The sequence below is a fragment of the Drosophila willistoni genome, chromosome 3R, assembly GCF_018902025.1.
Source record: "Drosophila willistoni isolate 14030-0811.24 chromosome 3R, UCI_dwil_1.1, whole genome shotgun sequence".
Classification (NCBI taxonomy): domain Eukaryota; kingdom Metazoa; phylum Arthropoda; class Insecta; order Diptera; family Drosophilidae; genus Drosophila; species Drosophila willistoni.
The window spans coordinates 29,414,368-29,427,999 of record NC_061086.1 but is presented as its reverse complement, the minus strand read 5'-3'; the positions used below and the strand labels follow the sequence as shown (position 1 = coordinate 29,427,999).

Here is a 13,632-nt window from a genome sequence, read left to right as displayed (position 1 = left end):
TAGGGTTAGGGTTATTTTTTGGGAAAAAGGGACACACGCTTTCAGCGTAAAGATCGCATTTAAACGAAATACAAAATTTGACTTTATAATAATGCCTGGGCCTGAGCTGAGCTCATGATGTTTGTCAGTTGTTGTGGCCCTGTCCGTTTGGTCTAAGCCAGTCAGCCAGCATATCCAGCCAGCAAGCAAGCCAAAACGAACGACGATCCATGAGATACAATACCGGATTAAATGCCTTTGTTGTTGTTGCTGTTGTTGTTGCCGTTTGGTATGTAGATATGGCGGCACGAAGCTCTGTGGCTCTTTGTGACTCTTTTTTTTTTTCTCTGTTTCGGTTTTGGTTTGAATTTTTTTTTTCTTTGAGCATTCTTTTCTCCTTTGGCTGCCTTTTGTGTGCGTGTTTTGTCTTTGTTTTCGTTTTCGACTTGATTGAAAATCTAGAAAATCAGGTTAATAGCTTAGGTGACAGCCGCCAATGTTGTATATGCGGTTGAATTGTTTAGAACCACACTCAGTCAGATACCGTAGCTTCGTGTGCCCGATAAGATTGATTTGAGCTCGAGATACATTGGGACTGACTTGACGACCACTGGGGTCGTGGGGATGGGGCGGGGGGCGAAGGGGTGAAGGCTATCCCCAGAGCAGGTCTTCTATGGCTCATTGTGCCCGGCACTCAATTAGTTGGTTTGATGTAACTTTTGTCAGTTCGCTTCGCTTCACTCCATTCCGCAGTTCTCCACACACTTTGGCTCGTCTACACTCAACTCCTTTTCGGATCTCTAGACAGCGTGTCAGGGGCGGTGCTTTTGGGGCCATTATGCTCATGTCTGCGGCATGAATATGCAGATTCTATATAACTCTATCTCTGTATCCATATCGGCACATGGGCCGATACCCAACCCCAAATTGACGAGAAGTACTCACCATAGATTCAATTACCAAACGGTTGGCCTCTGGCTAGCCTTTTGGTTTGTTGTTATCAAAAGAGAAATCTCTTTGTAATTGATTTTGTTTTATTCATCTATTGTCAAAGTTTTTTTTTATTGTATCACATTTTATTTTTTGTTGTTTTTTTTTTTTTTGGCATTAACTCTAATAGCTGTTTAGGTTATTTCATTTAGCCGCCAGTGCCGACAAACAGACATATTTCGTTTCGATTTGTTGCGCTTTGCCAAAAATATATCCATACCCCTTTTTATTGAAAATAATTTTGCGGGTATATTGGTTATTATAATAAACTCTTCGGGCTACTTAATGGAGGTATTTTATTCCTCAACAACTTTAGGTGCAAGGTATATTTATTTAGTGATGTTCTTTAATAATAAATAATAAGTTTTTTCAAGTTTCTAAACTTTAGAATGTCTATTAGCTGTAGTTGAGGTGGAAAACTTTATGCGCTGAAGGATAATTCGGAATCTAAATGGATCCTCAGGCCTTGGAGTGGTTTATAGGAAGCCTTTTTCAGCATTCCTAACAAATTTGTTTGAATATTTTATACATAGATCCGTATTTACATCATTAATAATGATAATTTTTAACTCCATTTGGGTGTAAGCTAAATCTAAAAGATTATAATCGATATTAAGCACTATAAAGGGTTCAACTACTGATTTTTGGAATATCAAATGCTTATATGTACATATATTAAATAGTTATCAATTAAATTAAAATACAAACTTATATGTAGAGAAATAGTTATAGTATATTTTAGTTATCTAACTTGTTATTTATTTTCCAAAGTTTGTTTAATTACCGCAATCAGTTTTGATTTGCATTCTCATTGATATGCAAAATTGGATCCAAAGCCGTCCACTTGTTATTAATTAATTTCCGTCTCCCTCCATCAGTTCATCTCCCCTATTATGGCCCGCTACAAGTTGGCCTATTAGACGCAACATTTAACAAGCAATTAGCAACAGCAGCAGCTAATGCTGATTTGAAAAACCAATACCAAAAAGTTAAATACTAGGTATACGAGTCAGAGTATATATACGAGTATATAGATAATCCCGGATATGGCACACCATCTCTAGATGGCCTCTCTGGGAGTGTTTTTTTTTCTCTTTGCCAGCGCATTTCTAATTATTTTTCATTACTTGACTTGTCGCGCGTCGAGGCTCGAGTACATAAAATCATCTAGTTTATTGGCCCATCAGTCATTTTAGTACTGAGCTTTTGCGGTCGCAACGGCCATTACATTGAGTTATGAAATGAATTTCGAATTTCGCGCAAAAGCATAAAAATTAATTACTTACTAGCTAAAAACAGTAGCCTTACCCTCGTCCCATCTCGTCTCGACTCTAGTCTACTCCACTCCTCAATCTGGCATTCCCAGATAGTCCTCAACTGACTAGTTGACTAGGCTTTAACTTCTCTTCGCATTGATACGCGCTCAAATGCATTTGTGATTTATCAGTCGGCCAGTAGCTCATCTGCCAACATGGCCAGCTGTAGCTACTGCTAGTCGTGGCCTAGTCGTGGTTCTGGCTAATACATTCTAGCCATACATACATTGGCCACTTGGCCACGCTCAGCATGCGTTCTTGGCGTTTGTTAAATTGAAAACTTTTCATATTAAGTTTATGGCTTAGGCGTGCCAAAGAGGGGTTAGAGAGGGTGGAGGTGGGTGGTGATGGGGGTTTACATTGTATTGTATACAATATTTTGTGTATGCCAAGCTTGCAAATCAGTTTTTGAGAAAGAATATGCTATGTTAGCCCAAGATATGATCAAATAGCTGACACACAACACTGAGCTACAAAATAGTTTAAATAGCATCAGTTACTCTATTGAAAGCATTGGAATCCAGCGCAATGACTCAGAAAGATCACTTAAATATGCGTTTGGTAAATGAAGCCATGGAAACTCTAAGAGTTCCACCTAGAACTAGGCAGATTTTCGTCTGATCATAAGGTTAACTTCAACTTATTTAAATTTACTGAGAGGAGAATGCTTCACCATTATAATTATTTCCATCATTTGCAACGCAAATTGAAGGTTTTATAATAATTTTCCAGAAGAACAATATTTATTAACAAATCCTGATTTTAGCCTAATTCATTGACCATGATAAATTTATTTCAATTCTTTGTTTATCAAACTATTTTTAATTTTTGTAACAAAAAAATAGATTTGTTTAGTTAATGTTTTTCTATATTTCAAGTAGAGAAAGATATATAGAATCTATATTATATTATATTATATTATATATTATAGATATAAAAGAACCACTTGATTCTCAGTTTATTTTAAGTACACAAGTGCATATATTCAATCATAGATAATTTACACAATAATCTAATACATTAACTTGAAGCAGAACGAAAAAAATCTATCATAAGTTTCAAGATATCAGAATCAGGACGATCGTAACTAAAAAATCCAAAAATAAACCACAAAATTTTACATTTCTCAAGTTAAAACCGCGATGTGCGAAATGTTTTTTCAGTTAAGTAAAACAAAATGCTAGTTTCAGCCTTTCAGGAAAAGTATTTCCAAACTATAAAGTAACCAAATGAAATCTCAGCAATTTTATGCTTGATTTTTATTTGTATAACAATTTTCGTTACATACGGTACTTTACATCATTTTTGAACAAGTCTTTAACCTATAATTGATGTAATTACCATCTTTGACTACATCCTGGCTGATCAGTGTTTTGGTTTTCTTTGCTTTTTCACAAAATAATTTTGGACCAATGTAAATCGCTTGAAATTATAATCCAAGCAATTTGGCTCAGCCCATCTCTTGACTTGAAGGAGGCGCCCCATGGCGAACGAGTCTGCTGCCGCTGCTGCTGGTAACTGCGAATCTTTTGGAATCTTTTTTTTTGGTTTGGATTCGCCATGGCCATGAAGTATATGGAGAACATTTGTTGGCCATGTTGCCTGCAATTTTCATGATAATTAAATGCACGAACAGAGAGAGAGAGGGAAAGAGAGGAGAGGCAGGGTAGAGGTGAATTTATAAAATTATTATAATTAAATGCACCCGCCAATGCGCATTTCAAGCGAATTGTTTTATAATTTTCAATTGCAATGGCAGCAGCTGGCAAAGGCAATGGCAACGGCAACGGCAATGCACCTGATCTTTGATATGCTTCCCGGCAATAAACTTAATATATCCGCTCTTAAATTACTTATATTCGTGTTATTGTTGTGAGTTTTTGTGTTGGCCCCCCTGATATTTGCTTAAGACAAACAGTAAACGAGTGGCATTCGGACAAATGTTTAACAATATTTTGATAGCCACCGCCGCTGGGGCATAGTAAATTAGCCCAACAAAAAGGCAGCAGCCAAAGACTTACCATCGATCGACCGACCGACCGATGGATGGATGGATGGATGGATGCAGATGATCATTGCATAAATGCATGTCATTGCTCAGCATGTGCTGTGGTGGTAGAGGAGAGCAGCCGCCGCCTCTTGATATGTAACACCTTACCATTGAGTGTCGTTTTGGCGTTCTCCCGGCCACAAAATGAATATGTCAAAATTTACAATTCTTATGATCGCGCGAGTCAAGTGATCGACGATGACAGTACAAAATAATAAAGACCATCGTGACCATCTTTTTTCCTTTGAACAAATCCTTCACAATTATTTTCTGTTGATTCATAACACTTGTGTGAGCCAACACTAACAACAACAACAACAAGCCAAATAAAAATGGAAAACAAATGTCTAGAAAACCGCAGCTCAAAACTGAGAGAGAAGAGATGGATAATAAATCAAGGCACATTAAAAAGTGTTTTCAATTTCGTCGTAACGCAGCTAAAGATGGAAGAGATGGAGATGAAGTTGCTGATGTTGATGTGGATCTCCATCTCCATCTTAGATATAGGGGGTATGGTTGGGATTTGGCTGTTGTTTCATGTCATGTTCTACATAATTGTGAGCACCATTTGAAGGTTGCCGGCCGTTTGTGTTTTTTTGAAAACTGGCCCATGATTTATGTCTACTATTGACGAAAGCCAAGTAGCCAAAGACCGAACGATGCTCAACAATCTTTATAAAATAATATATTATATTTTATTGATTCTGTCATGGCGAGGCATGGCGCTAGCTATTGTTATAGCCCATCAAATGCCAAAGTGGTCTTGGTCTCAATCCATTCGAGGTGCTCTCTACGAGTCTGTGTGGCCTCAGCGAATCGCCTCCTGCGGTTTTTCACGCATGCGCGCAATTTGATTTTCAAAATTTGTAGTTTTATTTTAGTTTTTTTTTCTTTCAGTTTCTTAATTTGTTACGCATTCCTCTAGGTCATTTCGTTACGCAGAAGTTGCCGCCATGGCGTCTCCAAGTGAGTTCAAATTGTTCATTTCGATTGTAGGCTCCAGCGCCCATTAAAGTGGCTCCCTTTTTCAGATATCGCTTGGCTAATAAAACGTTTGACAAATGATTTGACATTTTCATTTAGGGAAATGGGCAAAACATTTTCACTCTCATTGACATGAGACTTTCTTTCTTTTGACTGGCTGATGATTATGATGCTGACAGCGCATGCGGGTCCCAAGTACTTAATAGAACTTGGCAGCCAAGTGTCTATAATCCAGTGCAAATATATGATGGTGTTTGGAAAGATCTGATCTCATCATGATTATCAAGCGCTGATGATGCGTAGATTGACAGTAATTTAAATGAGGATGATCAACCTTAAACTGACTTGACGGTCTAATGAATACAAAGCGAGACATTAAAGGGCCACTATAAGAGATAAGGGAGACCATTAGCCAGTTCTAACAGAATCCAAAATGGGCTTCAGACTTGACAACGAACTCCGACTGAAAGCTATTTAACTATTCACGCGAGGAATATATCAAAACTACCTTGCAGCCTTATGATCTGAAAAGAGTTGAGGCCCATTCCAGCAAGGACCAATGAAAGACTCCAATTGGCAACAAATTGGTTTTTTACTTGTAGACAGCAGCGAGCATTTTATTACTGAAGAAACTCAAGTGATGTCAATCATTATAAGTTTTCCAGGTTGTTTGCCTACTTTTCATCCATCTCTTCATCCTCGTTAGTGGCTGCTGCATGGGACTTGGTATTTTCAAGCGATCCTGCTGATTTAGAAGCCTTACGGAAAGCACGAAAACGAGCGCGTTCTTGTTCCCGGAATTCACGACGTTCCGAAGCAGTAGCACCATAAAGGGTACGTACCACAGGGTTTGCGGCGCAATAAAGTGACGGATCATAGGCAGGAACTTCAGGCTCGTCATCCCATAAGTTCTCAGATGTTTCCTTTTTCGAAGGATCTGGTGCGCGTGGCAGTTGATCGACCTCCAATTCTTCTATTTTCCGGCTTGGACACGTAGCCACGTGAGCCTATATAATTCGAGAATTCGAAAATAAAAGTATCAGTGAGTTTAACTTGGTATTTCTATAATTACCTCCATTTCGGAGACTCTCACGACATGTGTAATATCAAAAGGACATCGCACCATCTTGAGTCCCGAATAATTGCGAGCACACCGATTCAAATGAAGTACTAACCGTGTTGGCAAAATACGGTGAACTGTGTCAAAGGGACATTGAACAAAACTATTAATTCGAAAACCACACATTGCCGTAAGGAGTGCCGCCTTTTTTTTCCGTAATTCTTTTTCTTTTTTTTTTTCTTTTTTTTTCACAGTTGTAGTCGAGACGAAAGCACCTGAACGACTGAGATTTTATAGAATCCGACTCTTATTAAGTAGTACATAGAAACTGACAGGAAAAACAAATTGCTATGATTGAAATAAAAGTTAAATTTGTTGGGAAAAAAATCGATAAATGGATTTTAATATTGATAATTTTATCGGCTCTCAAACTAATTGAAAACATTACATTACCCATGCGGCGATTTAGATGTCAATGTCAAATGACAATGACAAATTTAAATGTATCGAAAACCTTTTGTTCAAGAAGATTCAAGATGTACCAAAATGTTTAATATGAAAAGGCATGTAAGAAAAACTATGGTTTTACCTTAAGTAAGTAATATTTTGCGATCAATCTTAAGAACTAAATAAATGAGATTCTCTCATTCATAGCAATTTCGAATGATGACTAAACCAACATGATCCTATTAGCAGAAATGGATGTATCCGTCCGAAACTTGCTTTCAATCGTTCAATTCCAAACCCTGTTCCATCTTTTTTTGTTGCCCGATTGCCCTGCATTTTCATGGACCTTAGATTTGGAACAAATATAAGTAGCGTAACGAGCGAAAACCGCAATTTCCAAAAAAAAGTTTCACATGATTAGATTATAGGAGTAAAATGCATGGCAAAACACTTCAAACAGAGTTTGGAATGAGGGGAAAATGAATGGATGTGAAAGTGATGTGCCTGGGCTGGTTGGGTTTGGTTTATGTATTTGTTTTTAGCAAAGAAGAGAAGAGGAGAGAAGGCGTCATGTGCCTAATTCAATGTGTCAATTGTGTTGCTCAGACTCAGTTTCAGAGTTTCTGAAATTCAGTTTCGGTTTCGGTCTCGGGCTCCGGCTCCGGATCAGACTCATTCTCGTCATCGTTGGCGGGCAATGTTGGTCGTCTCTCTCTCTTGTCTTCTCTGAAGAAAAAGGGAGTTTGATTAATGTAAAAGCTGCCACTGATATGTCACACGCATGTCAAATTCTGACATTTGACATTTTGCCAGCCGACTGACGATGCCGCCAACTTCGACGCCGACGCTGCTCTCTCAGGCTGTTGCTGGTTACGGATTGCTTGGATGAGCAATACAACTGGCTGGTTTGGCCAACCACCAGCAAAAGCGTATTTGGTGGTGCAAGTTTCCAAGTTTTCCTTCATCAGCTTATTTTTTTTTGTTTGTTCAATGCAAAGCACTCAATGCGTTAATATATCCGTTACTGTATCATTTTGTTTGTCAGTCCCAAAAAAAAACATTTCTTCCTACCACTTTCCCTTCCCCTTCACTTGCTACTTTTCTGCTTATCCTTCTGCTGGTATATTGGTTCAGCGCGATCCTGTGCGTCCTGTGACCTGCGTTGTTGGCACTTGACAACGACGACATTTGCGCATAAAAAATGCAACATTATTTGACTGCGAATTAATGTTAAATTGTTGTACGAGTCGTGGCACTTTTACTTCCTTCTATCCTCCGCCATCCATCCAACCAACCAACCATCCATCCATCCATCCACTGGTTCGGTCTGCTCAGTTCGTTGATGTGGGAAATGTCACTTTTTGACAGCCAACACCGACAAGTGTACGTACACATTTTTTTGCTACATAAATATTTAATTATATTTTTGTTTCAATTTTGTTTTTTGTTTTTTTGTTTTTTTTTCGGTGTATGTTCGTTCCGTATGAACAACTCGCAGTCCATCCCTCTGGCCCAGATTCGGTATAAACATTTGATTAATCACACAGACGAACGTTTTACACTCTGGCCAAAGATCAAAGCACTCTTCATTCCTCATTCTCTACTCTTTCATTCTTGGGCTCCACAGCTTCAGTCCGTCAATGCCTTCTGCCAGCCTTTTTGGGGGCCTCCTCCTCATCCAACTAGTGAGTGAAACTATTCGCGCATTATGTCTAAATAAACAAACAAGCCACAAGCAACTAGAAGAAAATCAAAATTGTGGAAGAAAAAAAAAAAATCAAAATAGAAATCCGTCGATCGGTAATCAATGTAAGAAATGTTTTTCCAATGTTCAATAGTTTCCATTTTTGTTGCCTCACTCTCAGCATTAAGATGTATGGCGCTCCATTGAGGAGGAGGTCTGTGTGGGTGGAAAATTTATTTGAAAAACAATTTTCATGAAAAGTATGCGCATACAAAACTGACAGCATTTGGGTGTAAAGAAAAATCAACAAACTGCCTGGCCATAATAAATTGCAATCTACATACTGAACGGGACTCCAACTTGGAGTGGATTTTTGGCGACCAATGCGCCGCCGAGGAGTTAGGGAGAGATAGAGAGAGATCTGCAAAAAATCAAGTTAAATTCATAGAGATTTTTTCAAAAAAATTCAATCGATATTGTGCAAATTGATTGATGGAAGTAAATCAGATGTTAAACGGTTTCGGAATCACGTTTATTTCGGTTAACAAAATAAACAAAATTATTAATCAAAAATTAGCTTTGTAACAATCTTTAGTTTATCATTTTCTGATCACTTTTTCCTTTCATTTCATTTCGTTCATAATTAAACTTAAATATCAAGAATTTGAAATGTTTGTTAGTAATTACTTTGCAGTGTTATTACTCTTTTATATAAATTAATTATGTAATTAACTTATAAAAAATAATCTACACTTTGGTTTTTAGTAGAAAACAAATATACAATCCCGGATAGGAAGGGCCTAAAGAATGCAAAGTACACCGTTTGTAAATATTGAAAAATCTACTTAGATTCTGTACTGCATTAAAAAATCAAATTACCTAATCAAAAAAATGAAAAAATTCGATAACAAAAACGGTTAATTAGATACCTTATCTAAATGTTTACAGCAGAGTCTTATGAGTTAAGCACATTTTAAATAAACTTTAACTGCAAATAATTACTCTTAGTCGGTAATTTAATGCACTTAAGTCAGTTGAAGAATGTAACTAGACAAAAAGCATTAGCAGTATTTAGCAAATTGAAGTGTATTTAGTTTAGAAGTCTATATTAGTATGACTAGAGAGATTTCTTTTAAACAAACTTATGTGTGTCTATAGAATGTAAGTGAGTGAGTGTTGCATCTGCCTGCCTGCCCACCTGTCGCCACAGCATAAATTCACATACTCAATTGAGTTGGGCCCTAGAGGTTGAAAGAGATCCATTTTCATTAGTGCAAAATGCTGGGCGTTTCGCAGTTGTATACGCAATGAGCTGCCGACATGCCAAAAAGTGCAGCCATCAGACATATTTACGGCTTTGATGGCGGCGGCATTTACCACCATTCACAGTCACATTCACATTCATATCCATAGCCATAACCACATTCACATCGACATATCTCCACATATCTCTATACATCTATATCCAAGTGGTGGCCATCCAATGAGTTACGGTCTGTGCGTGGTAATGTGGCTAGCGCCATGGAAATTTATGCGATTCGCTCCTGCTTTTGCTGGGCCAGCTAAAATCAAAGGCAAGTGCTCGTAAATAAATATCGGCCGAGTCGACTAAATCAAATTTGATTACAATACATACTATCTATCTACATACATATGTATGTGTATCGGCTAATACTGTTACCTGTGAGGGGCCAATATATATATATATATAGATAATTAGTTAAGCTGAACTTTTGGTTGACACACGTGCAAAGGGGGGAGATAGATGGAGACGATGAAGAGTGACCGCATTTGGACCAAGTCCAAGTCCATCTTCATCTCTTGTTAGTTTTTGTTTTGTGTTTTTAAACAAATTTGAAATGTATCTGTGTGAGTGAGTGTGTGTGTGTGTGTGAGTAATTTGCATATTAATTACATTACTGCCAAAACTGAACTGAGCTGAACTTTTGCTTCGACAGCATCTAATCTGTAACCCCGAGAAATTAAAAAAAGATTAATTTAAAGCGATCAATGAACGCCATTTGCTCATTAGCCACAGACCGGCGGATCGACCAGCTTGGCGCGTATTTGTTGTGTATTTTGGTTTTTTTTTGGATCTTTGGGTAGCCAATCAAAAATTTAAATGAAGCTGCTGCAAAAGTTCCGAAACTAAGTTAAAATGCTTATTTTTTGTTTTCCTATATTTTGTTTTTTCCTCTTTTTTTTTTTTTTTTTTTTATTTTGTTAAATTAATCCCAACAAAATTAAAATAAGCGGACCAAAGTCGCAGCCTTTGAGAAGTGAAATAACAAAAAAAATAATAGAAATTCCCACACTGTAAGTTAGTGTATTAACGACAAGGTACCCTGTACTTTATAGGGGTAGAAGGAAAAAAGAGGAGAGATGAGCGTCTAAATGATAAAATTCTCCATTGATCTTTTGTATAACCTTAAGATATATATCCCTATAATGATCATTGATAATCTTTCTAGAGTGTAGAAAGTTGTAAAGCTATTGACCCTTATAATTACGTGTAGGACAGATTGACTTCCATAATAAGAAGTCACTTCATTTTCCAACTAACTTAAGGTCTAGACGTTAATATGTTACTGTAGAGTTGATTTAAAGAAATAATATTAATAAGAAGACTCTTAGAGTATCAAAAGCTCTAACCTTAAGATCCTTCCTGACTAACCTCTAATTAACTAATTGTATTTGGGGTTCTTTTTAACCTAAATTAAAACTAAATAACCGATTAAAATCACTTAAATTCGAAGAATTTCAATGCAAACATTAAGAATTAAGGCAAATAGTTTAAGTCTTTAGTGCAATATTTATGGAATATTTTGATAATAATCGTTCTTGTAATTTCAAACCAACTTAATATACCCTATAGACTTTATTCCGTGCAGGGTATTAAAATCAAAATGTTGCCTGAGCTATTTTTGCCTGCTGACGCATTTGAAAAGTATAAAATCAAAGTCATTTTTTGGTTCAAAATGTTTTTTAGTTAAATTTTTTCATTTGCCAAAAAAAAAAAAAACACAAACTCAATTTGCAAAATAACACGAACGACAACCACTTTGTATATGTATGTGTATATGTACACATTTTAATTAACATAACGAAGAAATGCAAAATTCAGAAAGAGAAATAAAATTGACAAAAAGTTCACCTGGGCAGCTAGCTGGGATTAGAGACAAAAGGTTAGTTAGGTCGGGGGGCATTAACAGCCGTAACGAATTCCCCCCCAAATCCGTCCCTCTCTCTCTCTCTCTCTATCTCTTGAATACTTAAAATCAAATTCATCCCAAATTCTCAATCGAGCCAAGAAAGTTTCACATTTGACTTTTAAATGTTGAAATATCTAGACCTTGGACATTAGATGCCATAGCCATTATGGCGATTATGAGCTAATGTCTTAAATTAGTTTTCTTTTTTAAGGGGGGGTCTAAAGGGTTTCTGTTGAAAACTTGATTGGGTTATTGACACACAATCCAGTTTAATATCATTTATAAAACAAAATAACGAATCAAACCTTTTTATGCTACAAAAATCCTTAAAACTGTTGAAAAAGCATTTTATATAATTATACAAAGATTGAAAATGTCACATATATTTATATTTTAAATCGAAATATCACACCTTGAAAAAATATTTGCCATAATTTTGTCACTTTAGCATGTCAATAAATTGGCATATTGTTATTAACAAAAAAATCCATAATAATAAACCATAAATGAGATAATTTTGCTTTAATTTTAATAACTTTAAGAGCGAGACAGAATTCCTACAAATTTGATTTACAAAACGTTGCAAAATAATTTACATTTTTTCATCAAGGATCTAAAAACATAGATCATTATAAAAAAGAAAACCTTCTTAGACTGATAAATAAGTAAATAAATATCTCCAATTATGTCATTATTATTCAATAATTTACAAAAGAAAAATTGCCAATCTATGGATAGAAAAAATAAGCTTATCCAACATTACACAAATCTAGGATCAAAAATTGAAAACCACATTAACAAGCGCTGCCATGTGACAGGATAAAGTGGCAATTTTCGATATAGGAAGCCGGAAATGGATGTGTGAATAAGAATGAGTATGAATCCTGGGGTCAGCCTCTACCCTTGATCTGCATAGCTGGAGACGAGTGACATGATGAATAGCGTGCTAATTGTTGACAGACAAGCAGCAAAAGCGCATGAATCGCAAATGCATAACAAACTACATTTGATTGAGATCACCAATATGGATGAATATAAAAATTTCTATATGATGGTAGGGTAGGTAGATTGGTGGCAAACAAAAGAGCTAAAAGGAAACAGTTGACAATGCTTGGGCGGTGGGCAAAAACTAAGCCATTCATCCCAAACCCATCGGGTTTTGGTGGTGGTCGAAGTTGACATTGAGCCGCGTAACTCGTCATCATCATCCACATCAACACCAAAAGGCAACATAAATTTGAAAATATCTGGTTTATCCTTACCCCTTTGTTGCCAAGACACATCTCCAGCTGCCACTTCTCTTCATTTAACTCTCTACCCCTTGTTGGTGCTACTCCTTTTCCTGCTGTGTTGTTGTTGTTGTTGCATTTGCCAAATATCAAATTGACTTTGACTTTTTGACAATTATTAGTTTAACGCATGTTCTGTTTGCCTTTTTTTGGTTCCTTCTGGGTTGGGTGCTGCTCCTTGCCGCCTGCCTTTTATTTGCTTTGCCAAGCGCGAAATTGTTTGTTGTTTTTGTTGGCCAGGCACTTTAATTCAAATGCATATAAAGCCAGGGTCGTGAAGGAGAAGGATGTGATGGAGGAGGTGGAGAATTGTGTTTTGTTTGAACTTCCTGCGATTGTTCACAGTCTCGCTTCTCTGACAGATCTGTGACAGGCAAAAGCAAACGGCTCCATGGACCAAAACCAAACCAAACCAAACCGAACCATGTGGGGTGGGTGGCTCTCTGAAACTGATTTTGAATCGGAATCAGCATCAGAATCTGAGAGTTCTGCCTGGCCTGCCTGCTGCTGTTGCAGTTGATGGATGCCACTTTGGCCATTGTTTGTAAAGTGTTAATGTGTTGCTGTTGCCATTCTTCCTGAATGCTCTGGCGGAAATGTTTCATTTTCTGCTCGGCTTGG

The 13,632-nt window shown here is 37.0% G+C and overlaps 1 protein-coding gene and 1 long non-coding RNA gene across 2 annotated transcripts; one reads left to right on the top strand and one right to left on the bottom strand.

The window, feature by feature from the left end:
* Positions 1-5,903: 5,903 nt before the first annotated feature.
* LOC6649534 (gametocyte-specific factor 1 homolog) lies at positions 5,904-6,673 on the bottom strand. Its single transcript, XM_002071910.4, has 2 exons — positions 6,392-6,673; positions 5,904-6,326 (listed from the first exon to the last, which is right to left on the bottom strand). The coding sequence occupies exons 1-2, from the start codon at positions 6,563-6,565 to the stop codon at positions 5,994-5,996; spliced, it is 507 nt and encodes a 168-aa protein (XP_002071946.2). The 5' UTR covers positions 6,566-6,673; the 3' UTR covers positions 5,904-5,993.
* A 124-nt stretch (positions 6,674-6,797) lies between these two features.
* Positions 6,798-9,041, top strand: LOC124459691. Its single transcript, XR_006953728.1, has 4 exons — positions 6,798-6,973; positions 7,034-8,209; positions 8,325-8,635; positions 8,692-9,041. It is a non-coding gene; the product is annotated as an uncharacterized LOC124459691 (long non-coding RNA).
* The last annotated feature ends 4,591 nt before the right edge of the window (positions 9,042-13,632 follow it).

Coding starts and splice junctions, on each gene's coding strand:
- LOC6649534 (XM_002071910.4), bottom strand. CDS start 6,565: ATGTGTGGTTTTCGAATTAATAGTTTTGTTCAATGTCCCTTTGACACA. Junction 6,327..6,391: donor TGAGAGTCTCCGAAATGGAG/GTAATTATAGAA, acceptor CGAATTATATAG/GCTCACGTGGCTACGTGTCC.